This window comes from Primulina tabacum, chromosome 8, assembly GCF_025594145.1.
Source record: "Primulina tabacum isolate GXHZ01 chromosome 8, ASM2559414v2, whole genome shotgun sequence".
Taxonomy (NCBI): Eukaryota; Viridiplantae; Streptophyta; class Magnoliopsida; order Lamiales; family Gesneriaceae; genus Primulina; species Primulina tabacum.
In genome coordinates, this window is record NC_134557.1 from 5,016,300 (window position 1) to 5,043,868 (window position 27,569).

Sequence of the window (27,569 nt, forward strand, 5' to 3'; positions counted from 1 at the left end):
TAATTATAAAAAAATTTAAAATTAATATTAGTCATTTAATTTGAGGAGGATGAGAGACAGTTATTGAACTATAATTGATTCAACAAAAATAGAGGACAAAATTACAAATCAATATAGAGCTGACTAAAATTGAAATTTTACCAATCGATAAATATATGAATACATCAGCCTTGACTACAGATTCAACTAGCAGTCAATATAGCATATATCTGAATGTGACTGCAATTTGCACATGTAAACGTATCCGTCATGGCATGATGTCCAAGCTATGATTATAAAGAAATGAATTTGGCGACATGATTCAGCAAGCTAATATTTTTTTCAGATCCGAATCATATTGCAGAATGTGCAACGGGAACTCATAAACTGATAAACTGTTACCTATGCCGCATTATCCAGACAGACAGATCATATGCAAACAAATACCCCAACTCTTAATAATTACTGATATTCATCAACGAGTACCTGGATGGTGGTACAGAAAATCGCCACGAAATTTTTCATGGAACAATTGAAGACTCTGTCTATCTGCAGCAGAAAGAAAATTTTGGACCATGAAAAAGGCCCTAAAAGTAGAAATAAAAGTAAACAATGTAAAAGAACAATTGAAATTCAGAATTAATCCGCTGTTAATTTAGAAATTACAGTAGAAGGCAACATCTGTTACAAGTGCACGACATCTATAACTACCAGTGTCCTAGTTTTAACTTCTAAATTCGTGGAGTTTATATCAGGTACATTAATAGTTTTGATGCATTTCACATCTCCAACAAAACCAAAAAAATTGCACGTCAATTATGGGTTCATGCATATTCAAGTGTTTCGATAGTGCATTTCCTCATGCAAGTATATAAGCACTGTATACATTTTCTGCAACAGTCATAAATAGTCAAGTGTTGCAATGAGCACAATTAAATATAATCAGCAAGTCCCACCAACTCGTAGAAATGGAAAAAATAACATCTCAGTGTCACACTAAAGAAAGCCTTTTTAAAATAGTAAAACCACCTCTAGCAGAAAAAACTTACTGTGTTGTCTTTTCTCGCAGAGCTTAAAGTCATGTATCATTCCTCATCGCTGTCGTAAACCATTTTCATCCGCCGATGGGTTGTAGCCTTCCTTGGAGGAGAGTCTTCGTCGGACTCAATGTCCTTCCTTTTAAGGCTGCCTCCAGAACCATTGACCTGCTTAGCGTCCTGGTAAATAATAATGTCAAAGAAGAAAGTTAGTAACCCAGCACTGCTGGGAAGGGAGCCCAATCAAACACTGTAAACTTTTTTCCCTAAAGATCAAACTCGAATAAAACCAAAATGATTTGCAAAAAGTGTAATAAAATAACAAGTTTCAGGACTACTAGATTTAAATGCAAATGGGAATCATTTATTAAATTAAAATATACAAAAAAAATTATGTAAAAGAGCATAAACTACCCTAAAATACCTAGAGAATGCAAAATACAACTCTCTGGGGTTGCCATTCCCGGCCATCTGTTATAGTAATATGGTAAATGAAATTCGGAATATATTATTATATAAATAAAAACCATAAAATAGGAAAAAATACATATAAAAATAGCTGAAGCCCAACTAAAAAATAGCCCAGAGTCACAGGCCCAGGCCTCGCCTTGGGCCTGCTCAGAGGCAAGTGCCTCTTCCCTTAGGCACGCACCTCTGGTGATGCCAGAGCACGTAGGATGTATCCACTCACACAGGACTGCACCTGATGCACTTCATTCCTGAGGCTCTCTTTTGAGAACTATGTAAGTCACAAAATGGACATTTCAAAAATCAGGCTCACAAGTCACAACTAATATCAGGTACGAGCATCACCACGGTAACAATGGTTGGGTAAGGTGTCTCATGATGACAAATGGAAACTTATAATGGTAAAATGGAATGCTTTTGTCACGCTATGAAGTTGTTCCATTGTTCCAACTACTACAATTATCTAGAGGATCAAGTATCTTAATATTAAAAAAACTTGAAGATAAATTACTAACTTAAGAGTAATAGTGCCTAATTTCAAGCTTAATCCATTTTGGAGAAGTACCACCGTACCACTACAAATTGGTTCTTTTCGTATTATAAGAAAATTAGGTGATATATTAATTAGCAGCTTAAGATTAATCTTGTTTTATTCAAGTTCAACCCATTTAGCACATAGTCCACGACAAATACGCGATGTGTGGATGATATCAGGAATGAAACAGACAGCCTGCATTTTGAATCCAAATAGTCACATCCATCAAGGGTCCACGTCCATCAGAAATGAAACAGATAGCCTGTATTTTGAATCCAAATAGTCCTTTGTCATTGCATGACCTAAGATCTCTGATAAGAAGAACTTTTTAGTGGTTGACACATGATGTTTCTTCACCGTTAGTATTTCAATCAGGTTCAACTCAAACTATACATTTAGTCAGGATCCTCGGTCAAATTGGTCAACTGGTTTACAAATTTCATAAAATCTCACCCATGTGGCATGCCTCGTTAAAAGAACAATATATTTGATTACCGACTTCTTAAGAACATGAATTTCACCGTCAATTTCTACACAGTAATAGGCAGTCGGGAAATTCTATGCTGCACCAGGTGAAACAGTATTTGCCGTTGAATTTTGTGGGCCCCCCCCCCACATGAACCCCACACGATTTCATGTGGGGCCCATGAAAATAACAATTATCAACCCACCGGGGGTGTTACACCCAGTGGAAGATAAAATTTCCCTAGGTAATCTTGTATCGTGCAACAGTTCATATTATGTTCTTTAAAAAGTATTGGAGGAAACAACTATACATTTTGGCACCGTTTTTTATCTATCTTATCACATGTTTACATTGTCATATTATTTATTTTACATCAATCAAATCATTAATTATTTATCTTCCATCAGTAAAATCATTGATTTAAATTATAATATTATCCTTAATAAATAATATCATTACTTTTTTAAAATTATTAAAAGGATAAAATGATAATTTATCATTGTATCATTTCGAAAATATCATGTCAAGCGACATGCAGTGACTGTTTACGACTCTGAAATGAAGAGCATAGGCTAAAGAGGTGGATCTCACCAATATTCGGTGTAACACTTTTCCCCAAGTACTCAAGTAAAATCTGTACAATTGATCATTTACGAACCGAAATCACATTATTCAGATGAACCATACACCAGATTTTAAAGTTGTTACTTATTGGACTCACTTTCAGTGCCGAAACCGCGTTGTATAGTGGACTAATAATCCGGTACATAGACCGGTGTTTAGGTTCAATTCATTCATTCATTTAATCAATAATAGTCGATCGTTAATCAGTCAAGAACCAATAAATCAAGATACTCAAATATGCAATACAATATGACCAATAATTTGTGACATGCACAACATGATTTGATATATAAATAAATAAGTAGTTTATAAACGTTATTGTAAATTTAAGGTCATATGTCAAACTCTATTATTGAAGAAATCGGTAGGAAAACCTGACTTCGGTAGCTTACTATTCACCTTAGTTGTCGATCACAAGCCAAGATAATTCGTATCAATATCATTTGAGGGATTTTACGATGGTTAAGGAGCAATAGTAGGTGTTGCAATCTTTTAAAACTCATTTTTGTACAAAACTTGTATCAAGAAGTTTTGATTAACACTTTAAAAATTCATGACAATTAAAATGCATGTCCAAAAATCATCAAACTTTCCAAAAAAAACCAAAAAATAGTTCAGAATTGTTAGGAAGGAAGACAAGTCATGAAACTTGTCGGCGCGTGGCGTGGCCGAGAATCGTTCGGAAGTCGGACAATTCATGAAACTCGTTAGCGCGTGGCATGGCCGAGCTCCGGCCGCCACACGCAGCCGGAATTTTTACAGGAGACGCATCTTGTTATTTCACACAACTTTTATGTTGAACACTTTCCAAATTTGGAACGGATCAATAGCGTAATTTGAAAAACTAGAATGACTGTCAAGCTCAATTTGGACGACCAAAAACAGTGCTTCCGGAGATTATCGGGATGATCGGATGACACATTTGTGAAGTAGGAAACATTTTGACAATTTTTATGTTAAAACCGAAAGAAAATTTGTTCAAGAAGAAGGAAAAATAAGGACCACAAACTAGTAACTTGGAATTGAGTTTTTCACAGTTTTGATTGATTTTGGAAAAATTGATTGATGATCTTGATACACCTCCTGGCCTTTATGATTTCTAGTTAAAAGAGGATGGTTATGTAAAAATTTCAGAATTTTTAGAGATGATTTGCTAATTTTCCGTCAATTTCCCTTAAATCTACTTATTTTTTTAACTTCTTTCCAATCTCCTATTTTTCTCTCAATCCTACAAAAAGTAAAATGCATCTCAAGTGGTCTATTTATAGTAGAAAATGAAGTGGATGAGTCACTATACATGGCCAAGTGTTGCCTAAATGGGTGACACATGATTGTTATTAAAATTAATTGATAATAAATACTTTCCATTAATATATAGACTATGTGATTATTCTATTTATTAATTTAGTATATATGAATTTAATGTATATTTGTATGTATGTGATATAGTATAATTTTATTTATTTTTTATTCATTTTTAAGTCATTTAGTAGAATCATTTTTCTCCTTAAATATATTATATACTTTTAACCTATGTTTAAAAAAATTTATCTTTAATTAATTTATTTATTTTGATTTTATTCTGATTATAACCTAAATTGTTTTACTTTATATTTTTTTTGAAATGGTCTTTATTCCATTTTTAAATAAATTTAAATTCCCTTGTTATTTACTTATATATATTGTTTTTAATTATTATTTTAGAAACATATTTTATGTATTTTTAGTATTAAACATAAATTTATTTAACTTTTTTTACGTTGAGGAGAGTAAATTTTATTTTATTTAATTAATGTATTGTTATTATTTTTATTCAAATCATTTATTTAAATTTTGACTAAACACCTCAAAATTTTTTGAGGAGTTAACACAACCCTCACAAATTACAGATACCAGACATCAGTTTAGCCTCAGGATATCATACATGTAAATGAAATTTATAATGGGCCAACTTGGTGAAGAGCCCTAAAAGAGAAACACAAACAATTTCAAATGTTATGCCACGATACAAGCACATATGAAGGCTAAAGCAAAAAAATATATATATGAAAAGAACTTTCCCTTACCTCAGCCTCCACTTCGGATTCAACATAAGTCTCTTCCTCCTCTCCTCGCTCATGTTCTTCCTCTTCTTCGGCATAATCCTCTTCTGCTGCTTCACCCCTTTTATGTACTGGAGAATCTTCATCTTCTTCCCCTTCAGTTTCATACTCAGACTCCTCCTTCTCACTTTCAGAGAAATCCACTGGTTGTCGAGATGATTTAGCACCTGGAAATGCCGACTTATGAGGTATATCTTTTGGGCCCTGAATGTAAAAATTCATAGAGTTAAAATCAAGATTAAATGAAAATATTAAATAGAGTGACTAAAGGTAAAGGGACAGGACTGCTCATATTACTCATGTCAGATTGACTAACCTTCTTCGCATTCATAATGTGCTTCCCTGCTCGTGCTTCCATCTCTAGGTCTTCCTCAAAGCGACGATGTCCCCTAGAATCATAATAATCTTGTCCATCCTCCTAATGAAGTGAAGAATGATACAGAAACTAATATCAGAAACGAGAATGATTTCACAATAAGATTGGGAGGCAAGTAGTTTTGATTAGGCATTCATGATACGGCAAAACAACAAAAGTGGGCTCGTGTCCAGAAAAGATGCCCTAATTCTAACCTCATCAAGTGCATCCTCCAGAAAACCAGGTGAAAGTTGACGTTCCCTGCGGGCAGGTTGTGTATATTTACGATTCACCTTCTCCTTCTTCCGGTTAAGAAGTTCACTAGCTTTGATTGATTGACTAACAGCCTAAAAAGACCCACACGACAAAGTAATACTTGACGTCCATTCACCTGACGATCAAAGCTAAGTACATCAAATGGTCATTTAATTATACCTTCTCTTTTTGCTCCTTCTCCCTCTCCGGATCAATATCAGTGATGCAGTTCTTGACTTTGTAAACCTTTTTGTGTCTCGAATCAACGAGAGCAGTCAATAAACGGTGAGAATTAGAGGATAATGATGAAGGCATAAACCTCATTTTTGATGAAATACTCCCCTGAGATTGGAGAATGCCCTGAAACAGAATTGTCAATCAGCCGAAGGCTCAGCATTATCTAATGAAAATAAGATATCATCCATCTGGACCTGTGCACCTATTAAAGTTTTATCAATAGCTTCGCCAGTATTACATTATCTGTATAATAAAGAGACAATGCACAATGTGCAAACAGAAATGAAAATATTACCTTTCCATGTCTGAGGAAAAGATGTGTTTGTTCGTGTTGAGCATCCTGCTTAGATATATCAAGCACTTCATTTCCAATATGCAACTGTAGGCTTCCATCTGACCACTCTACAAATCTGGCATTGCTTTCCATCTACACATAGAATCACTCTATCACAAAATCATAATAACAATCAACTGAATTCGAACATATAGCAACATTATTGTGAGTGCAATTCAAGTACGAAAAACATTCCTATCCAAGATAAAATAATGAACAGGGCTCATATATTGACGATATTGATTTGTGAAGGTATCCTGTTTAAATTTCTCACTTCATCACCAATTCACAACAAAATTTCTCACTTAATCACCAATTCACAACAAATCTATGGTTACGTTAGAAAATAAAACCAACTCCTCTATTTTATTTAAGTAATCATCAATCTATCAAGATTTACTTTATTTATATGTTGTTTTAATTTGCAGGCTCTGCCTTCCAAAATTCTCCTTGGCCTTCAACTTGTAAATCTTGAAAATTATTTACACATTCTCCATTGTCAAACAAAAAATAGAATTCACACGCACAAATTAAAAAGGCAAAGATAAAACTAACCCAAATAGAATGGTAATCTGTCCAACCGTCAAGTTTCTTTTAGCATATTATATTAAAAAAAGTAGTTTACTATAGATTAAAATTCTTAAGTCACAGTTCTTGTTCTACACCATCTTATCAATATGTTTATTTTATTTCCAGGTGAACGGGCCTCGCAGCCTCTTAGTATTTTGAAATTATGTATTTTGTGCTTGTTGCTTACATCAGGCAAATGTGAACCATAACAAAAAAGTTGGTACATTTCTTTTCACTAAATTTTATACTGTGCTACTTTTGTGTTGTTCTCCAATATTATAAGGACTTTAACAAACATTCAAATATTCGATCCCATCACAACTTTATAATGTCATATCAGAATGGAATAAAATGGCTCTCTCAATGAAAATATGAAATTTATTGGGGTATATTAGAATTAGCTTTCCATCCCAATTTGTTGTCTGCCATGCATTCCAAGATCATATGACCATCATGCACCTATGCGGCCAATTTTACATGTTGTAGAGATACTATATGCAAAAGATTTACATACCATCCGCAATAATTTACTCTTTCCAAACATTTCAATTCAGGGAACTAAATCAGAAGCTATAAAATCAATGTAAATCTCACAAAAAGAGAGGACCTATTCAATCATATATGTCTCGTCTACAAAAGCCAATAAAAAGTGATATATTGCCCAAAACTACAATAAAATAAATTAATTAATGAATATAGTCAGTTTGCATTACAATTAGTGAAGAATTCAAAAGATGAATCTCAAATAATTTCAAGAGTTTAAAATTCATTATACCGATCTATAAACAAGCTTAAAAGACAGAAAAGAAATTTCAAATTCAAAGGACTCAAAAACATGCAAACAAGTATAAAGGATTCACATTATGAATTTATAATACATTGATTTTACATTCTTTAATCCAATACTAAGTTTTTTTCCTCGGATTAACTTATATTTGAGTATTGACAACTTCATTTTAACGTACACATGTTTCAAATGGGAACAACTAAAAAATCATTGAAGGCTTTACTTACAGACAATGTGCCATCAGGCTTTTTGACCTTCCTCCAACGAACAACATTATTTTCCAAACGTATCCGCTTTCTCGATCCTGATTCATCAGTCTCATAAAAATCTTCTTCCACAAATGTGTTGGGATCAAAAGGTTTAGAATCTATGCCCATAATATTTGAGACTTTGATCATATTCATCTGCAATAGTAGAATCATCACTACTGTTTCTGCAACTATGTACTTGATACCTAGAGTTTATTACTAAATTGTCCAGGTAAACTAGAACCAATATCCCCTCCAAAACAAGTAATTACAGAAATTAAAATCGAAGTAAAACCTACCTAACCATAAATTTTGTATAAGAATGCTATCCAATTTCTAAGGAAAAGGCCCAAATATTTTTTTATATAAGAAACGATATTATATATAATATAAAAAGGATGAAGTTACAAAAAGGCGGACAAGATATCCGCAAGTTCGTAGAAAATAAAAACAATATAATCACAACATCATTGAATGAAAGTCCAATCCCTAACCAACTCTGAAATCGATAAATGTTTGAAAACTGAAATATTTATAGTCCGCACTGCAGCTCTAAATCTGATGTTATCCCAAGTCCCACACTTGCCAATCGACTCCACTCCGTTGTCGAAAATCTTTATGTTTCGCTCCAACCTAATCGACTTGTAAACAATAGTTTGGTTTGCACAGGGGCAACGCAAACAAGTTTAGGTTCTTCATTATTGGTTAGACCGGGAGACAAGTTAACTTTCAGTAGATCATATCTCGAGGACTTCACATAAATCATGGCGAGGCTGAAATTAAAGTAAGCATTATGGATGGTTTAACAGTTGTAGGAAAAGTGGTACCTTCGAAATAGACAACTGATCCACTTTTATTTTGTCTTCTTAGATGATATCTCATTACACTAAGCAAAAGCCCAATGTGATTTATATTTCCTACCTTCATACTAGTATCAACAGTTCCACAGTTCTCAATATGTCATTTGCATCCATGTTTTTGTTAAGATCTACACAATTTCAGCACACATCCAGCCTAACTTGTGAAAGATTGCACAAATTGAATAATTTATGCAGTTTGAATACTATAGATCAAGTAAACGCTTCAGAAGAATCGATAGGACTCATCACAACTATTTTCCACACAAATTCACCAAATTGTCTTGGTTGTTTTTGAAGAAGCAGATGCCCCATGAAATTATTTAAAACTACTAATATATAACTAGTACTCCGGATAGACAGAAACACCGGACTCGGTAAGTGTATTATATCCCAGTCATAATTTCTCAAAATATTTTGGTTGATTCCAAATTGTAGCAGCTTCCAGTGGAAACAAGACTGTAGGTAAAACCTTGTCTGATTCAGCTGGAGGATGGCGCAGAGGAATCTCCAACTCCAGTGGGGGGCCAACCGGTTTTTCCTTGGGTTTAGCATCAGAGTGCTCCTCTTCAGAATCATATGGTGCATCTTCATCAGGTATCATATCCTCCGGCCTAAGCTTTCCCTCATAAGTTACGTCTTCGTCCACAGGTGATTGCTATATCAAGGGAAAATATGTGAATCATTTCATCTGTATATTATTTATAATTACAGTGCCTCTTTATGCATGAACAAAAAAGAAATTTTCAGAATGAGTTCTCCTACAGTCCTACTAACGTTTCCTTCTTCAATCTGATTCCGAACTTCATATTCTGCTTGTTCTTCGTCATCAGAGTCTCCAAAAACATCGCGTATCTCTGGCGCGGAGTGTAAAAATTGATCACTTTTCTCGTCACCAGGCGATCTGCAGCAAGCCATTAAATTCAGACCCTTGGACACAGTCATCTAATCTATCACACTGAAGAAATGATAAAATAACTCAGTTTTGAAATATTCAAAGCAGGTGAGAGGAAATGCGTTGTATATAATCCAGTTTAGGCAGAAGGGAAGACCAAATAATAAATGACAACAATTTGTAAAGTAGTGAGCTGATAATAATGAGTAAGAGACCTGTGACTCTGGGCCATATTCACTTCATCGTCCTCATTAGCATGGAAATGATTCTCCTCAGATCTTTCTGATCCACTGTCAATGGCATCACGTCTTCTGCTTGTCACACCTCGTTGGCCATATACCTCCTTTTCATCGCTCTCCGAATACCGATCTTCACTTTCTTCCCTTTGATCGCCTAATTCAACTTCTTGAGAGCTCGGATCTCTCTCATCCTCGCTCTCTCCATGTAAACGATCAAGATCTTGCGGTTCACCCCCACTCTCAATTTCTGCCTCCCCTTGAACTTCACCTTCGCCTTTAGGTCTTCCATCTACTTCATCCTAAAATTAAAACAAGTATCCGAATATGTTGCATTTCGTTCAAGTGATACGACTATATAAGAATAAATTATACTGGGACTATTGAGATAACTATATTGAATATGAAACAATAATTGATAGATATTAGCATGTTTGATTTGACTAATTCAAATTTGGATTAAAATTATAGCAACAAGATGAATTATAATTTTACCTTTTGACCATCACAGGTAATAGTATACGGTGGTGCTTGGTTCATAGAATATAATTGTGAAATGATAGATTATGTTGTGACGATTAAACTAATATTATATACTGAGAAATAAATATTTGATAAATTACCATTATACCCTCAAAAAATTGTTATTTTAGATTTTTAAATAAAAAGTTAAGCCTAATAATTTCTTTTAATCTCCACATTTTCTTTTTTCCGTAAAATTTCATAATCCCTGCCTATCACCAAAGAGGAAGAATATGGTTCGTCTCAGTTCCATAATGATGTCAAAGCATAATAAGAAAAAACTGAGGTTCAAAGAAAAACTGGACCAGCTCATAATTTATAAGGGCAATAGAATAAAGTCATAAATTAAATCATCCAACCAAATAAATCACCGTCAGTGTTAGATTTATATCTCTGAGTAAAAGACATTTGCTCCATACAACCTTCAAAATCTAGTGTCCACTGATATTTTCTCAAATCAGGTCGCACATGTTGTTGGGTGCATTATTTTATTTTGGGTCATATTGGGAAATTTTGAATTCAATTAAGAAATTGGATAGATTATCACATCAACAGGATGAGTAGTAAAGAAAAAATAATTATTTATGTTGAGCTTATGTATAAAAATCGGACCTGAAAAATCTTACCAAGCATGTGTTGGGAGAATTATTTAACCTATCCGACCTCAAACATCCATACCAAACATAACCATATAGTAAAAACCAGGACTAAGGATGTCAGTCATGAATTCACTTTTCAGACATGTTTCATGAAAGTAAAGAGTTGCACACTCATCACCAGACAGATTTCAGAGATTTTCTTCTACCCATTGTAATTTATTTGAGAGCTCTTTATTGGTGGCCTCAAACAAAAAATACTACAATAATTTTAAAAAAGAACAAACATTGACGTTCAATAATTAGCACATCTTCTGAGGCTGTCAGATTCGAAACTCATATACTTACGAGAAATAGCTACATACTTGTGTGTCATCGATTTATGGATTGAAAATGATAAGAAATTTTAGATAAACCTTTATCATTCAAGGAAATCTCAGTTAACACGGAGCAACATTGAAAGTAAAATAAAGATAACTATGCATGTACAATCTCTTAAATTGAGTTTAACAAAATTACGTAAGGTTTAATCAAGACACAGACAAAGTGGGAGCAGAATTTTTGAAATGGGAAGAAAGGAAACTGCAGATTGAAATTTGATATTTTGATTAGTAAAAATATAAATTAGATTCTTGAATGAGCACGTAACGTAACTTATACCCTCAATATATGTCAGAGAACCTCACCTGTAATTCGATTATAGCAATACAAATCACATATGCTTAATCTCATTAACCTATATCCAAAACTAAATATCTTTTGAATCAACACCCTGATCTAATAGATGCAGATAAAGTTACACGAGTTCATAACTGCAATTTCGAAAAGAATGATGACCAAAATCATTCCATACCAAAAAATGGACACTCTTGCAAGCAGGGACAGAAGTAAAATAATAATGAAAGGTAACACTAGGCTATCATATGCACTTTTATTTTAAAATCACGAAACTTGGGAACTTTTGCAGGAAAAGCTCGTGTTTTCATGATTTATACCTTGAAGTTTACCATACAGGTCTACTGCCCTACCTTCCACTGTTAAGCCCACCCTGTGCGGAACAAGTACACAGAAGCCTGCATCCAGGTATTGGCTCACCGTAAATAATTTGGGAATTAGGTTTAAACTTTCAGGCTCCAAAACACAAGGAAGACCGATTCTCGCATCCATTACAGCATTGACAAACCAATTTCAGTAAAATAAAATAATTTCATCAGCCAAAACACTTTCGGGTTTTAATTCATTGAAAATTGAAAGTTTTTTTCGGTTTAACAGCGAAGAAAAAATTGAGTAAAAAAATCCTCACGGAAGCATAATCGGGCTGTCGATTAGATTCGTGCTTGGATTCGATCTCCTCCTCTTCTTCGGACTGGTCACCGAACAGGTTTTGCATCATCTGATGCCGCTTCTCTTCTCCCACCATTTTTACACGAATTCGAGTGCGTTTCTCTCTGTTCTGTGTGGTGTGCGCGCGAGTAGGGGTTCTGAGAAGGGGGCTGCAAATTCGTGAAATAGGTGTTATCCACGTCTTTATTAGGAAACAGTAAGGCTACGTTTGCTTTGGATAGAATAACTGTAACGATAGAAATAATTAAGAATAATGATTGACGTAATAATAAAATAATATTATATTTGGTATAATAGTTAAGAATGAGATAAATAATAATTTTTTATGAAGTGATAAAATTGTCCTTTCAATTTTGTGGCAGCGGTCGGCGGCGGAGGTGGTCGACGGCGTTCGGCCGGCCGGAAGTGACGGTGGCGACGACAACGACGGCGGTCTGGCTACCGGCCGGCTGTCGGCCGACAGGGGTCGGTGGCGGGCTGGCGGCGGGGGTGGTCGTCCGGCGGTCGGTGGAGGGAAGTGGTTGTGAGTTTGGATTTAGGAGATGGGTAAAATTGGAAAAATATGATGGATTAAAAGTGAAATAAATAATCCTAGGGGTGAAAAGTTATTATTTTATCACACCTAATATAATCTAATCATTCATAAGAGTGATTGACTTGATTAAATAAAAAATGTACCAAACATGTGATTAGGTAGGTTAAAAAAACAAACCTACCTAATCACTCAAACCAAACACAACGTAACCGTGCATGAAACAAGACTATTGTTTTATTGGCATTCCCAAAAATAAACATATTTTCATGGAAATGAACTCGTAATTCATTGCGTATTTGACAAAAAATTGTGTGTTCAAAAAACAAAAGGAACTATAGGCGAAGCTTATATAATACGTGGATTATCCATGAATAAAGAGTTTTTATAATCGGGTTGAGATAAGTTACAAATCATCGATAAATAATTTTAGCTAATTTTTTAACTAAATTTTTATAAAGATTAAAAATATTTTACTCACAGCCTTGTATACAATTAAGAAAACAAAATTGTTGTCACAAGAGGAATACAAATTAGTAGAGTATGTGAGGACAGATCAAAAATTTGATTCCTCTTATTAACATTTTTTTGGATGAATTTGTCACACAAAATCTGTCCAGTATATTTTACGTGACCAACGTGATTAACAGGATATCATGTCAGTCCAGATTAAGTGTTTTACAAGTTATTGCATTAGTCCGAATGTTTACTCATTACGCATCGAAAAATAGCTGTTATGAATTCTGACGTAAAAAAGAAAAAAAAGGAGGAGAGGTTGCTGATGAATTAATTTAAGAATGATAATTTAGTAAAAATTAACTTTACCTTTTTTCCCTAAAAAACATTGTCAAAGGCCAAAAGAATTACAAAATAGACAAAGATTCAAATATACGTTGGTGCTCCATCTATCTGGCTGGCCTTAGTGGCCAACTATTTTCCGGATACAAATCAATTTCCCCATTACACCGCGTCATTAGCGATCAGTATACATCGCACCCACATACTTTCATACACTATCTATTCCCACATTCAAAAAGTATACACGCAAACTTAACTAAAAAATTAGTCAAAGTGTTCAACAATCCCGATATTTAAAAAAAAAATTAACTCTGATCTAATAGTCCGCCACAGAGGAACCTTGTTTGATATGGTAATAAGCTCATGTATTTCCATCATCTTTTAGGAAATGGAAACCATCTATATAGATCCAGTGACAGTTTGTGCCCCGAGGTCGATTTTTTCCCGGGACTGTAAACACATGTTTCTGCAAATCAATCAAACAGGGCCGCCAAAAGGAGTGCTCCAGCATTTACCGACAGATTATCAAGGTGTCGATACTGTGAATTCTTAGTTGAACCGTGTACTACCTTCCATCAACCTTATGTTTGAAGAAAGTTGACACGCACTTCGGATCCCACAATAGTAAATATTTCGTCCACCCTGTAAAAGGTTCAACAGTAGAGAAATGGTTTAAATAAATAAGGAAATAATAATATTAAAGGAAGTTTAATATTAAAGGAAGTTTTCTCACCATTAGGGGTGAATTCAAGTTGCACAATGTAGGATAATTATAGATGTTTAAAAATTACCGGGAATTTCCATTCAATTTGAAGGTCGGTATTCAGTAAAGTCATCCAACCAACACATACTAAGATGAATGAGTGCAGCTATGCGCTAGGAGAGAGGCATGCTCAATCAAAGTGAGACACACAGAGGTATGCTATTTTAAAATCTAGATGCTTGAAAAAAATTATATAGCATCTGATATTAACTTTACGAACGATTAATAATAACAAAAACAAATATTAATTACTGTCCATATGGTGTACTGCTACAATGCATTTTCACTTAAGATTCAAAATCCATATTAACCTCGACATGCAATTTGCAAAAGCGTTGCACGTTGACTTGAGCTTGCACTTGAGCCTAGACGTGCTTTCAAACAGCTTATAGCCTCAAATGTTAAATAACAAAGTGAACAAAAGTTTGAAATGTGATTACCTGCTTCTATTTATGTTCACATCGATCATCCATGTTGTTATATAAACCTGTAGAGTGAGAGATAAGTTGAGTAACAAAACTAGAGAGGAAGTCAAAAAGTGCTAGAATGAGGGTTTTTGTATGAATTTGATACTCATCTATGCAGGGTAATGGACAGATACACACTTTTGTTGGTAGATCCATTTACAAATTTCAGCCTATCCATATATTTTTGTTTTTTATACGCATATGTAAGTATAACCACACAAAGGGAAATATATGGAGATAAAATCTATTCATTTTATTGTAGAATTCCAAACAGGTATTGAGCACATTTACTAGTACCCTAATCCAGTACATTTATAGAAAATGCTAGTATGTTGGAGAAAGACGTGGATTTAATGGGGGTGGTGCTATGCACTTGCAGACAGACCACAAAAGGCCTCATTAAAGGTAATTTTCCGGTCAGAATATTTTAGACAAAACATTTTGCAAATAGCACTAGCATGACAAATGATGTGAAAGAACGGATATTTAGTTAGAATTGAATTGAATACAAAATCATGCATACTGGACACAGCTAACACGTAGACGATGACCGTTCACTTCCTAAACAACAATGGATGTAAAGTTGTATGATCAATACCTGTAGGACATCACAATTCTGTTTTTGTTTCTGTTGAATAGTTGAAGTACTAGATGTGCAACTCCCAAGGGATGGAAGCACTGGTTCACAAGTTTCTTCTGAGAGCAAGTTAGAGATACACAGATCCTTGAATTCCCCCTCATAGAATTCATCAGACCAATTCAAACCAACAATTTCTGCGACATTGTCATCATAGATTGAGAGCAAATCCAACACAAGCAACCGCTGCAACAGTGAAATTTGAGATGGAAAGTTAAAAAAATGCAAAACGCCTTAAAGGAGAAAAACTAAAAACAATCTTTAAAAGTGGCAAAATAGAATATTAAAATTGGATTCACCTTCAGCTTCAGCTCTGATATAAACATTTGAACAACTTCCCATGCTAGTTCCTCTGTAGAATAAAGTTGACAAAATTTGAACATGACAAGATCACCGTACAGCATTTAAAGAAAAACAGTTCAAGAGCCCAAGATAATTTATAAAAAGAAATCTGGCATTCTTGCTAAAAGAAGAAGCAATACTGGACAGCATAGCATTAAAATAGTACAGGATATGAAATTGAACAATGAGCTGAATGGAGTAGCATTAGCATATCTGATTTATTAAAAAACTATCTTCAGTCATTGCAAATTTGAGTTTACTAATAGCTACAGTTTGTTAGACTAAACCGAACAGAGATTATCAGAATAAGTTTCAAGCAGGTATCCGTGTCCTAATATATAAGCAGACATAAAAACTGAATGAGAATTTAAGTTTAAAATTGCACATACCAAACAGAGCAATTGACCAGAAGGTAAAAACAGGTATTCCACCACAGTCACCACTATCATTGCTATCCTTGGAGCTGTAAGAAAACTGAGCTAATGGGCTGCTGCTAGTCGTTCTATTGTAACACCTCATGGAGTTACAAGCATTGACCATATGAGTCACAACTGTTACCTGGAAAATAGTTTCCCAAGAGCTATAAATGCGTGTCCTGTTGATACACTACCCTCCAGCAAGAAGCTAAGCGGAGGCAACAATTCGTTCATATAGTTCTAAACAAAAGTTTTTGTAGCAAAATATTAAATAAAGTAACATGATATTAAAGAATTACAAATTTCTTCTTGGAGCATTCAGATGTTGCTGTGAAATATGGTTATATATGTTATGTAAGTCATAAGATGAGCAATTTTTTTTCCAATCTTGTTTCCAAAGACAAGCTAGACTCCCATAATCCAGAATACCAACAGATGTTTCTATGAATGAATTCATGCAATGTTATAGTGCCAGATTCTCGGATGTCCGATGTACATAAGCAGTTGAGTTTACTACAAGAATATAGAACACAAAAAAGACCAGGTCTTCTCGATTTTTCATATGGAAAACTCTTAACCACGAAGAGACATCAATTCATAACCAATGACAATACTTAGCAAGGCATATCATCCTTCAAACTTATCTAGAGGTGAAATTATCAAAAATAATTTCCTAGGGTACGATAGACACGGTCAAGCCATATACATTTAAATTGAGATTATGCGAAACTGAATTCATGCATTGCTTGGGAAATTTTCATAAAAAAGAAACCTCGTGCAAGACCAAGTTCAAAATCAAAATCCATGAATCTCGCATACGAACTTGATTTGCAATTGAAATTAGGACAAAGAGTTGCAAGCACTGCATTTCCTTTAATATATATAGCTCCGCTAACAGAAAACAGATAAACTAAACCCAGAAAGTATAATAATATATGACCACATAAAACAATGCGCACATCATATCATACGAGCTAAATCTTTCATGTTATAGGTCTTCCATATGAATGAAGTGTATGACTCCAAATAAAACACAGTACATAAAAAAATGTTTGTACGGTTAAAAAAAAGTATACTTCACTTACCATATCTCTGTAAGATGACAACAATTTGCTTCTATAAAGCTCCTGAGAAAACAAAAAATGTCACATGCCCCACATATGGACAAGAGATGTTAGTTATAGACACAATGACACATACATAGGCATAACGTTTAGACTAAAATCTCACCCAGCACATAATTAGTCTACAGATATCAGGACAAAACAAAAGAAGTTAAACACATACAGCATTTCATATGCAGTCTGTTCCATCAAATCATCAAATAAAAGTGCCAAGCAGACAACATTGATACCCATTAACATATCAAGATGAATACATGTGAAGCCATTTTGTTTAATAAAGAAGAAAAATAGAAGTAAAAACATTACAGACAACAGATCAAACAAGCCTCTCAGTGTCAAGTGTTATAACTTCATAAAGTATCAGGATTAAGTTTTGACAACATTATTAACAAGTTGTAAGTTGTAATTCAAAAGAAAGGATATATGATACTTTATGGTAATTGTTAGGTTCACATGAGTAGATAAGAGCACAAATAAAACTTCACTCATGTGTCATGCAAGTTTATAATCAGCAGACGAGTCAGAATAATCATTTCCCACATTTGTCCCAATATCTGGGGTCCGATTCATTGCTTTGATCAAATTAGGAGTGTCATTGATATATACTCAATTTGGCTTTACAATATAGAAAATGAAAATTTTAATGTCCTTTATTTACGCGTTCAATGAAAAACACAAGTTTCAGCCATACATGAAAGAATCATTAGCTGTACATTAATCTCCGAATTATTTAAACACTTTAAAGTGAAACGAGGTGAGCAAAGGAAAAGGAAATGAAAAAGTGATGGTACATGCCTGCTGCTTGAACAATTTCCGACGAGCCTTTTTTTCAATGTTAGGCATGTCACTCAAAACATGCATATCCATTCCATCCATATACCTATGATAATCCACAAGTAGGAAGCTCCATAAACAGGTAACCTCAACGATGCTTTTACACACCAAATGACTGTTTTAACTGAGATATGAATAGCGAGGGTTTTGAAATTTTAACTTTCGCAATAATTTTCCTCTTGAAACATGATTCAAAAGCTGTACTTTCCAAAATCTGGCTGTATATTAAAATACGCACATAATTTCTTTGAATTTCATCTCACTTTCATGTGAATAAATTGCCTGAGAGTATAAAGCGTACTTTTGGGAGAGGTAGGAGTTGACGATGGAGGTGGCATGAGAGCGGCCGGCAGCAGCAGCGCTGCTCCAGTCGCGACGAAAAGAAGCTAGCTTCGACCACTGGTTACGGATATTTCGCTGAGCAACCGGTCTCCATAGCCGCGCCGCCGAGGATGAAGTCGGAGCCGTAGCGGGCTCAGAATTTCGGGAGATCTCTGTAGACCCTCGTTGGGGAGTAATTGGCTCCATTTATCTCTGGTTTTCCGCTATATTCGTGTTCAGTCACTTTGATATATATAGCGGTCAGCCTTCGAAAAATATTTTGCCATGTGTATTTATTTATTAGAGCTATAAAAAAATTGATTGTTTTCTTTTTTTTTAAGTATTTATTTATTAGAGCTATAAAAAAATTGATTGTTTACTTTTTTAGAAAAAAAAAGGAAATTACTTCAATTTCAAAGACTGGAAATATAAAATATATATATATGAAAATTAATAACTTGAGATTTATTATTATATTAATTTATTAGCTATTTTTACTTGGTGAAATGGTCCAATAATACTTTTATGTTAGCACAAGTTTGCTGATTGACAGAGAGGAAAAGATACGAGGAGAGATATGGTGTCGCAATCCAACGATCCTCGACAGCCATATGCGGCGCGGCCGTACAAGCCACAATTAGTTGCTCCACAGGACCTTCCTCTGGATTTATCACCGTCATTTTCGACGTACTTGGTATTATGTTTCGAGTGCGATTCTCTAGCGCACTAACTATGTTCGATCTACATATTCCCGTTCAATTCACCATTGTATTAAATAGATCCGATAATATCACTTTATATATGGTTTGAATTTCTCCAACGAAGCTCCGAAGGATTAAAGTTAGTCGTTGTTTAATCGTAATATGTTTTCTCTGCCACAATGCAAGGCTTGTTCGTGGGTCACAATTATATTTTGCGCTCAATCGCTCGCTAACGTGAGAAATTTTGAGAATGATCTCAAGCAGATCTCCGTGACTATGATGTAAATAGTTTTTAGAGTGATTATTTTTATTGTATACTCGTATTCTTCACCTGTCTTTGTTTGTCGGAGATATTAGGTTCTTAATATATGTTCTCCCTTTTATTTGGAAAGTAATTAAAAAATTGGATATGTATGTTTCTCATAAGAAGTACCTTAAAAACTGGCATTTGTCCCCACATTTTGTAGTTAAGAGATGAAATAAAATATGTCCTCTTTTAGGGAGAGGAAACATGAACATCATCTTTTTTGTTATCAATTAATAACACAAGAAATAAACATAATCATGAGTGTTTACTAATTTCCGGAGTAAACTACCAGGAAAATAGTTTACTAATACATACAATTTGTTAGACTAAACCGAACAGAAATTATCAGAATAAGCTTCAAGCAGGTATCCGTGTCCTGATATACAAGCAGACATAAAAATTGAATGAGAATTTAAGTTTAAAAATTGCACATACCAAGCAGAGCAATCGACCAGAACGTAAAAACAGGTATTCCACCACAGTCACCACTGTTATTATTATCCTTGGAGCTGTAAGAAAACTGAGCTAATGGGATGCTGCTACTCGCTTTATTGTAACACCTCATGGAGTTACAAGCATTGATCCATATGAGTCACAAATGTGATCATCATCTGTTTTGTTATCAATTAGTAACACAATAAATGTTCACAAGTGTTTAGCTCGTGTAATTTGAAGGTACTTAGGCCTGGCTCTTGGCCAAGGATCTCAGTCGAGATGATGTCATCAGATGAGGATTAATAAAATTAAGGGAACACGGATATTTTTTGGAAAAATTAAACATGAAAAAGGTTCTCATTTGATGGGAGCAGTGTCACCCACGTCTGCTCGTGCAGTCCACCCCTGTTTAAAGGCAGGTAGAAGTTCTCCAATAAATAATTTGTGCATTGGTGTAGTTGAGAGTGTATTGATTGTTGAGTGAACTTAATGGCTTATACTGTTGTAGATTGTAGCTTGATGTTTTTTGTTAGAGTCGTTCAGAGAGGGATTGGTGAATGTCACACACAATTTATGCTTCGAACAAGTGATATAGGAAAACATTACAGATGAACAAATAGATGCCTTCAATTTAATATGAAAAGACTAATAGGAGAATTTCTAACGAGAGCATGATCAAGTCATATAACTAAACGAATGTCTTTAGTAGATGGATATAATTGTTTAACTTTTATCGCCTAAAATTTTTCTATATGTTATTGATGGATAAGATCTGCAATATTATTTTACTATAGTATACCCTCTGTCCAGCATTATGTCATGAAGATCTACTCTGAAAAATAGTTATATTATAAGAACGATGAGAGAAAGATGCAGAGAAGGAAATTAAGTATTTCATATGGTGTTTATTTAGAAAATGTATAGAATTGTGTCTCAAAAGAAGTTATATGGTGTATTTAACAGAACGTAGGAGTTTGTCAGGATATAAGGCCGAATAACAGATGTGTGATAGTATATTAACTAACACAAGGACTATAGAGGTAATAAAAACTATAGAGGTAATACAAAAGATTCTTATCATTATCGTGCTACACCAAGATCCTACGTTTTGTTCAAATCTTTTTGCATTGATTAATAACATAGAATTTTAATGGAGGGAATATGCTATGGTTATTGATTTTGAAACATGGTCTAAATTGATATCTCGACAAAGGAAATCAAGAAGAGGTTTGAATTATGGAGAGAAACCTTCAAGTAGACGTGGCTTGAAGCTAAGTAAGACTTTGTCAGGATATATGCCCTGCCAGTTTAATGGTATGAAAAACATGAAAGACAATGTGATTTTCAGATGTTGCTCAGATTGTTAGCAATCATGATTTAGGATATAGGGAAAGAAATACTGAAGAAAATGTTGCATATATGACCTAGATTACATTGTTACAATACATATTTGATCTTCTGTTTTGTTTGATGAATATAAATGTCATTTTTTTGCTTGACATCATTTAACCAGTATATTTCTGTGGACACCAAGTTTGGTATCATGGGGTTGGTGGCAAATTACATGGGGTTGAGCCCTCGTTCTAGCCCGAAAAGCTAGGAGATCTGATATTTTGATGTTTGAATTTTGCTAATTGTCTTGTTCACTAAAAGATTTTAGGCTTTCATATCATGCTATGATAGTTTCGACACAATGTCTCTTACATCTTTATAGTATATTTGTGTTTTGTTTCATTGACTAGTCAACGATGATGATTTTGATTTTGGTAAATAAGGTTCCGAGACATTGGGTGTCAAGTAAAACTATTCATTTATTTATTGAACATATTCTATGTAATATATTTAATTATCATGATAATATGAAAAATCAATAGAATTATTTTCTGTGTATAATTGATTAAAAATTGATCCATGTTTTTCTTTATCCTAATTATTTTTACTTGCTCGCGATTTTGAATCCAGTCACCCATAAACTAGCAAAATCATATAGACCCAAATGCGAAAGATCAAATACGGATGATCTCCAGAGAGATTAAATAAAGCCCAGACTACGAATTAAATAACCTTAGAAGGCCCGAACCCAAGCCCGGGTCCTCTCTCAATTGATAATATACTATTTTGAAATTAGATTCCGAATATAATTATAACATTAAATGTTAAAAACATGGCATCTACTATGATAAATAAGAAGGCACATTCGGATCAACGAAACTGCTCCCTCTCAGCACGACTGAACGGGTCACTTGAAATTTGTGTAGGGATATTGACCTAAATTTCCCCTAAACAAACAAGATTGATCGGTGATCGGAAGTCGAGCGTGGGGCTCGTCGGTGATTGGAGGGCTGCGCTGATGTTCTCCGCCACTGCTACGGCAGCATAGGTGAGAGATTTAGTTTCTTCCTTGCGAAACGTACTCGTTTACTCAACACTTGATGTACGAGAGTAAAAAAAAAGAGGCGGGGAACGAGGACAAGGGAGGTGAAGGAGTGGAAGACAAGAGAGAGATTATTACAAGAAAGATTTAAGAGTTTTGAATTTTCTATTGGGTTTGAATCTAAGATAAAAGTGTAATTCTCGTGCTCTCAATCATTTTGTGTTCGCTTCTCTGACGCTTAGCCTTATACTCGATATTTGTTTATCCGACGTTATAATTTGTAAGCAAAGGTTGAACTTAAAGTGTGATTGCGTTTCTCTAATCCGGTTATGATATAACAGGACCGGCAAGTCAAGCAGTGTATGGTTTCCGAAGCTTTGAGACGGTCTTTTATGGATTTCCAGCTTTCGTGTACGTCACATTTGCCATGGATATGGGTCATGGAGACACTAGCACGCTCCAGTCAAGTTGATATATCTCTTTTACTTGGTAAACATGACGTTGGCTTTTGTTTGGTGATGTACATTGTTTTTTATGGCTTCGATAGGTTGGTTGGGAGAGTCACTGAGTAATATGTTCATGTTACTGTAGATTTGGTTGAGAAGACCCAAGAATTATCTGATGATCTTAGTAGAAATACAAGGGAAATTGTGTCTTTGAGAATTTTGGAGAATGTTGTGTTTAGGAGAGCAAGTACTAGTCCGATCTCTTCCACGTCGTGTTCAAAAATTGATTTGAACCCATCTGAACGTTGTGAAGATGTCCTTCGGAAAATATTACTCGAGGTACTTTAGTATTTAGTTTACTCACGTACAAAACTTTAATGACTTGTTTTCTGATTAAATTGTGTAATAGCAATGGTGCTTACTAATTTTTATAATTTTCATGATTATTGACAGACATCTGCTTCAAATCTGTTATCTTCTGGACCAGATAGGTTGAAGTGGAACCTGGAGTCCTTTTTAGTGCAAAAAAGAGCTAGCTTTACTAAATTTGCATTACAACAGGTGACACAGAGCTAATTGAACTCGTAAACAATTTGAGGCCATGAGAAATAAATAATAATCAAGACGTTGACTATAGTGTTGCTGCTTCTCTTTTTTTTTTTTCGGTTCTCAAACAGCTTAAAGTTTCAATTCTTAAAGGAAGTCATCCTGTTGTTGCATCCCTGAAAAAACATAGTGATTTGCAAGTTGGGGATCCACCTGAACATGGAGTCTCCATCGATGATGTTAATTGTGGCATTGTGCCTACACACGAAGGAAGTGAGGCACATACTCAATATGGTGCAGCCAATGTCTTATCGAATTCGCCTGCATTGCCTCATGAAAATGGCCTTTTACACAGAAATGCACCCATTGAACACTTATTACTGGCTAGTAGAAATGGAAGTGGCACTTTTAAAGATGCAGGAGGAAAGTTCTGTCACGATGAAATGGCAATGAATAATGGTTGTGAAACCTGCTTAAAAGGGGCCAAAAAGTATAAGCATGATGAATCCACTGGAATTCGGCAGTATAGTAAAGCACATAGCTGCCCCTTGGAAAAAATAGATTATGTTGGATGCATGGGGAAAAATCGACTTTCAACAGACAATGAATGTGGTCCATCGAAGGGGCTTGTTGGTGATAATGAAGTTTTACGTGTAGTGCCAAATGACAAGGCTGATGAGGAACAGGAACGACATAGCATCAATGAAACTGAAGGCGAAAATAAAGGTATACTGGAGCTCAAAACTACTAATCAAGCCATGTATACAGATGAACAAACTAATAATATAAATGTCTCAAATTGTGGTGCACCTGAAGAAGATTTTGATCATTTTTGTGACAGTGGGTATAGTGAAGGGAGGACTGATATTACAATAAGGAGAAATGCTTTCTTGAGCTCTCAATGCACATATAGCCAAGATTCCTTTGCAACATCTGATTGTCGAGAGGTAAAGCTTTGTGTGAAGTGTAACAAGGGCGGAAAACTATTGGTGTGTAGTTCTACCTCTTGTCCTTTAGCGGTTCATGTGCATTGTCTAGGTTCTGCCATGAAATCTGACACGGTGGAGAGTTTTTATTGCCCATCTTGTGCATATTCTCGAGCAATCAAACAGTATGAGGAAGCCAAGGAAAAAACTTCATCGGCATTAAAAGGTTTGATAGCCTTCTACTGCTTTGGGGCCTGTAGAGAATCAAAGAAACAGCTTGTAACGTCGAATCAAATAGAACTGGATGAAGTTGTGGAAGAAAATAATGAAGTGATCCATAGAAATTTCTTAGAAGGGCGCAAAAACTGTCAGAGCAAGAAAAATGTGGAAGACAAACTGGCAGAACCTTCAGCATTAAACTCTGGTGACTCTCTCCCCTCACAAGGAAAACCTATAGAATCAACCAATGAAATGCTTCTCACTATGGATGAACTTGACCATGGCGTGAAAAAGATGGCACAAGACTACCAATATCCCCAGGATCGAGGAAAAAACCATATGGACGCACTGGTGGTTTATCAATTACCACATGAAAATTTATCCGGACAGGACCCAGAGAGAAGCGATAGGTGTGATAGATACATGAAAATAAGATCGAAAAAGGGTGGGTTATGTCCAAAAACAGAATCATCACGAAAACGAACATGCTCATTATCTATTAAATCTATTGATGCAGAAGAAATGTTTGACAAAGAAAATGAGAGTGCTTGTGCTTCAAAATACTTCGTAAGGTACGAAATGGAAGAAACATAGCTTGAATATATCAAGGCCATATCACTGATACTTATACAGTCGTTTCTGAAGAAGGTGCCATTTTTCATATGGTACTTCTGCTTGTTGGACCACAAAGCTCAATAAGATCAAACATTCTATTTACTTTGATGATATTTAGTTTTAGGTTTTTATAGGGACTTCATGGTTCAAGTTGCTTACTGTAAGTTCCTAATTGAAGATGTTTCTACTTTCTTCTTATATACAGACTGAAAAACTAAGCATATTTTCATCCTATTCTGCAGCTCACCTCCATCAATTCATCTATCTAGGCGGATGAGACGCCCATGGACAAGTGCAGAAGAAGAGACACTAAAGGTTGATTTCCCCATCAGTTTCCTGGTTCTCAGTGTTCACTAAGTGATGTGATGCAGATAACAAGCCACTTTTAGATCCATTTACAATCTATGATTCCAATTGCTATGACCTTATAAGACAAAGCTCCCTAGTCTCTGATAAAGTAAATGATCCATCTAGCTATAGCCTTCGCCAAGTCTTCTCGGTCCTCAAAACCAAGGTGGTTGTTAAATGTAAAAATTACCAATTACATCTCAATTTACCTTAGGGTGCATTTGAATTGAGGTATTCTGAGTCATGGATTTCAAATTTATTCGATTTGTTTGGAGGAATTTACATTAGGTGATTGCAAATCCATCCTTTATTACTTTAGGCAAATATAATAGTAATTAAGATGAATATAAAAGGAACTCAAAACGGGTGTCCTCTCTTGAAATTCATTCTTAGTTCAAATTCATTTATTCAAGTTTAACTCATCCATTCAAAAATACAACCATAGAATTCTGTCCATTAGGCACTAGGGGGGAAATCTAAGATCTCTGTACTCTGAGGTATTCTAAGTAGTGACGCCCTTTAGACTTCATTTTGAAGTTTCTTTTTGTGCCGCAGAACATGTATTGCACATGTACCCTTCCACTCTCCTAACCTTCTCATAGAAACTTTTGTGGCTGGCCTGATACTCTTCCGGTAGTCAGATGCTTAATTTCACAATATGACGAGCAATTAAGTATACAAAACAGCAGGTGTGTGATTCTCTCGACATCATTTATGGCAAAAACTTTCATTCCATAAATTTCTCAAGCATTGTTCGGTTTCAATAGGTGTTTCACACTTATCTTATTTCATGTCTAACGCTTGAAGTTCATTTTCGTCACCTCCTTATATCTGATTATGACTCTTTAGTAAACTTGTGTTGGCAGTTCTCAGCTCAAATGTAAGTTGTTGTTTTCTCTCATACAGGAGGGGGTTCGAAGGCATTTTAGTCCCGAGGATAAAAATATCTCGTGGAAGACAATATTGGAATTTGGAGCCGGTATCTTCCAGAGAGGCCGTACTGCAATGGACCTCAAAGATAAATGGAGGAATATCAGCAAAGCAGATCCAAATTCCTAATGAAATTGATCTCGGGATGATGTCGCAATTTCTAATCAAATGCAATGAAAGAAAAGCTGGTGTTGGTATAAAATCTGCCCTACCTAGAAAGTACATTTTCTTACATATGGTTTTCTTTTCTATAAGGATTAAGTTTATCGTGATTAGTTAACTGACATTTGTAGCGAAGTGTTTCTGCATTATATTATAAAGTGATATTAATCTGAAACTTGAACCTTTTAGTTGTGGAATTTGTTCCAACATAAGAGAACCCCTTTTAACTTTTTGCCAAGGACGTCCCACAAATCATTCCATATTTCCATTCCTTTGACATCCTCTGTACTTTCAATAAACCTATTTGCATGTTTGGGTAAAAATATCGGGTATCTTACCCAAATGGAGAAGGTATTGAGGGTGTATAAGGTAACACAAGCAAGGGGCGACAAGCCGCTGAGGCTTGTTTGTGGTTCTGCTGTAACGGCGGTAACACCGTTTAAGAAAAGCTTGAGCTGTTTACTGAGCTCCATATTGGGGCTTTTTTAAAAAAAAAAAATTGGCCGAGTAGTTTTTGGATGAAACTCCGTGAATCGTAGCTTCTAGGAATGTTTTACTTGAGTTAATGTTTTTATTCAAATTACTAACGTGATTAAGATGTGTCTCGCTAATATCAGCAGACATTTGCTACAAAACTTTTTTTCTTAATAAGTTACAAAGCTAATTTTGTTGGATAAAAGGTGTAAAACTAGCGTAACTATAAAGGCTGAGAGTTTCGATTCTGGAATATCTATGATAAGTTAATATTTTTTTTCCCACATGAGAAGATAATCATTCTGATTGCTCTTACGTATTTCCTCTTAGAACTCCGGCTGCATAAAACTAGAAACAAACCTTACAATCATTTGACTATCAAAGTTGTTTCTTCAGGAAATGAAT

At 34.9% G+C, this 27,569-nt stretch overlaps 3 protein-coding genes and 1 long non-coding RNA gene across 12 annotated transcripts; 2 read left to right on the plus strand and 2 right to left on the minus strand.

Annotated features, from left to right (window-relative positions):
- Positions 1–114: 114 nt before the first annotated feature.
- Positions 115–12,640, minus strand: LOC142553232 (protein LEO1 homolog). Of its 3 annotated transcripts, XM_075663340.1 has the most exons (13): positions 12,407–12,603; positions 12,099–12,176; positions 9,965–10,287; positions 9,632–9,758; positions 9,327–9,512; positions 7,977–8,153; positions 6,354–6,485; positions 6,002–6,181; positions 5,782–5,913; positions 5,528–5,629; positions 5,176–5,415; positions 1,029–1,196; positions 115–528 (listed from the first exon to the last, which is right to left on the minus strand). In XM_075663340.1, the coding sequence occupies exons 2-12, from the start codon at positions 12,111–12,113 to the stop codon at positions 1,065–1,067; spliced, it is 1,746 nt and encodes a 581-aa protein (XP_075519455.1). In that variant the 5' UTR covers positions 12,114–12,176; positions 12,407–12,603; the 3' UTR covers positions 115–528; positions 1,029–1,064. The 3 variants fall into 3 exon arrangements, with proteins under 3 accessions (XP_075519455.1, XP_075519452.1, XP_075519453.1); XM_075663337.1 differs by lacking the exon at positions 12,099–12,176 and having other exon boundaries at positions 12,407–12,640; XM_075663338.1 differs by lacking the exon at positions 12,099–12,176 and having other exon boundaries at positions 115–524; positions 1,025–1,196; positions 12,407–12,640.
- A 1,156-nt stretch (positions 12,641–13,796) lies between these two features.
- On the minus strand, positions 13,797–18,946 carry LOC142553233 (uncharacterized). 3 transcript variants are annotated; one of them, XM_075663343.1, is made up of 9 exons: positions 18,662–18,946; positions 18,322–18,406; positions 17,488–17,529; positions 16,376–16,544; positions 15,944–15,996; positions 15,606–15,830; positions 14,981–15,027; positions 14,358–14,419; positions 13,797–14,227 (listed from the first exon to the last, which is right to left on the minus strand). In XM_075663343.1, exons 1-8 carry the CDS (start codon positions 18,886–18,888, stop codon positions 14,359–14,361), a joined length of 909 nt encoding a protein of 302 aa, XP_075519458.1. In that variant the 5' UTR covers positions 18,889–18,946; the 3' UTR covers positions 13,797–14,227; position 14,358. The 3 variants fall into 3 exon arrangements, with proteins under 3 accessions (XP_075519458.1, XP_075519457.1, XP_075519456.1); XM_075663342.1 differs by having other exon boundaries at positions 13,797–14,243; XM_075663341.1 differs by lacking the exon at positions 13,797–14,227 and having other exon boundaries at positions 14,347–14,419.
- A 524-nt stretch (positions 18,947–19,470) lies between these two features.
- Positions 19,471–21,858, plus strand: LOC142554448 (uncharacterized). The gene is made up of 2 exons (XR_012822192.1): positions 19,471–19,663; positions 21,638–21,858. It is a non-coding gene; the product is annotated as an uncharacterized LOC142554448 (long non-coding RNA).
- Positions 21,859–22,305: 447 nt separating this feature from the next.
- On the plus strand, positions 22,306–26,928 carry LOC142553234 (uncharacterized). 5 transcript variants are annotated; one of them, XR_012821916.1, is made up of 8 exons: positions 22,306–22,504; positions 22,840–22,987; positions 23,090–23,283; positions 23,398–23,505; positions 23,622–25,207; positions 25,493–25,565; positions 26,154–26,287; positions 26,505–26,928. XR_012821916.1 is itself a non-coding variant. In XM_075663345.1 (7 exons), exons 2-7 carry the CDS (start codon positions 22,861–22,863, stop codon positions 26,655–26,657), a joined length of 2,241 nt encoding a protein of 746 aa, XP_075519460.1. In that variant the 5' UTR covers positions 22,306–22,691; positions 22,840–22,860; the 3' UTR covers positions 26,658–26,928. The 5 variants fall into 5 exon arrangements, 3 of the variants coding, with proteins under 3 accessions (XP_075519460.1, XP_075519459.1, XP_075519461.1); XR_012821917.1 differs by lacking the exon at positions 26,154–26,287 and having other exon boundaries at positions 23,622–25,410; positions 26,505–26,639; XM_075663345.1 differs by lacking the exon at positions 26,154–26,287 and having other exon boundaries at positions 22,306–22,691.
- Positions 26,929–27,569: the final 641 nt, after the last annotated feature.

What these genes read in the sequence shown, in the direction of transcription:
- LOC142553233 (XM_075663343.1), bottom strand. Translation starts at nt 18,888, where the DNA reads ATGGAGCCAATTACTCCCCAACGAGGGTCTACAGAGATCTCCCGAAAT. An exon ending in AGAATTGTGATGTCCTACAG is followed by an intron (nt 15,028 to 15,605) that starts GTATTGATCATA and finishes CTCACTCTACAG; the next exon opens with GTTTATATAACAACATGGAT. An exon ending in GTGAACATAAATAGAAGCAG is followed by an intron (nt 14,420 to 14,980) that starts GTAATCACATTT and finishes AACCTTTTACAG; the next exon opens with GGTGGACGAAATATTTACTA.
- LOC142553234 (XM_075663345.1), top strand. Translation starts at nt 22,861, where the DNA reads ATGGTTTCCGAAGCTTTGAGACGGTCTTTTATGGATTTCCAGCTTTCG. An exon ending in TGATATATCTCTTTTACTTG is followed by an intron (nt 22,988 to 23,089) that starts GTAAACATGACG and finishes ATGTTACTGTAG; the next exon opens with ATTTGGTTGAGAAGACCCAA. An exon ending in CAGAAGAAGAGACACTAAAG is followed by an intron (nt 25,566 to 26,504) that starts GTTGATTTCCCC and finishes TCTCTCATACAG; the next exon opens with GAGGGGGTTCGAAGGCATTT.
- LOC142553232 (XM_075663337.1), bottom strand. Translation starts at nt 12,523, where the DNA reads ATGGTGGGAGAAGAGAAGCGGCATCAGATGATGCAAAACCTGTTCGGT. An exon ending in AGCCTGATGGCACATTGTCT is followed by an intron (nt 6,486 to 7,976) that starts GTAAGTAAAGCC and finishes TTCTATGTGTAG; the next exon opens with ATGGAAAGCAATGCCAGATT. An exon ending in AATCCGAAGTGGAGGCTGAG is followed by an intron (nt 1,197 to 5,175) that starts GTAAGGGAAAGT and finishes ATTATTTACCAG; the next exon opens with GACGCTAAGCAGGTCAATGG.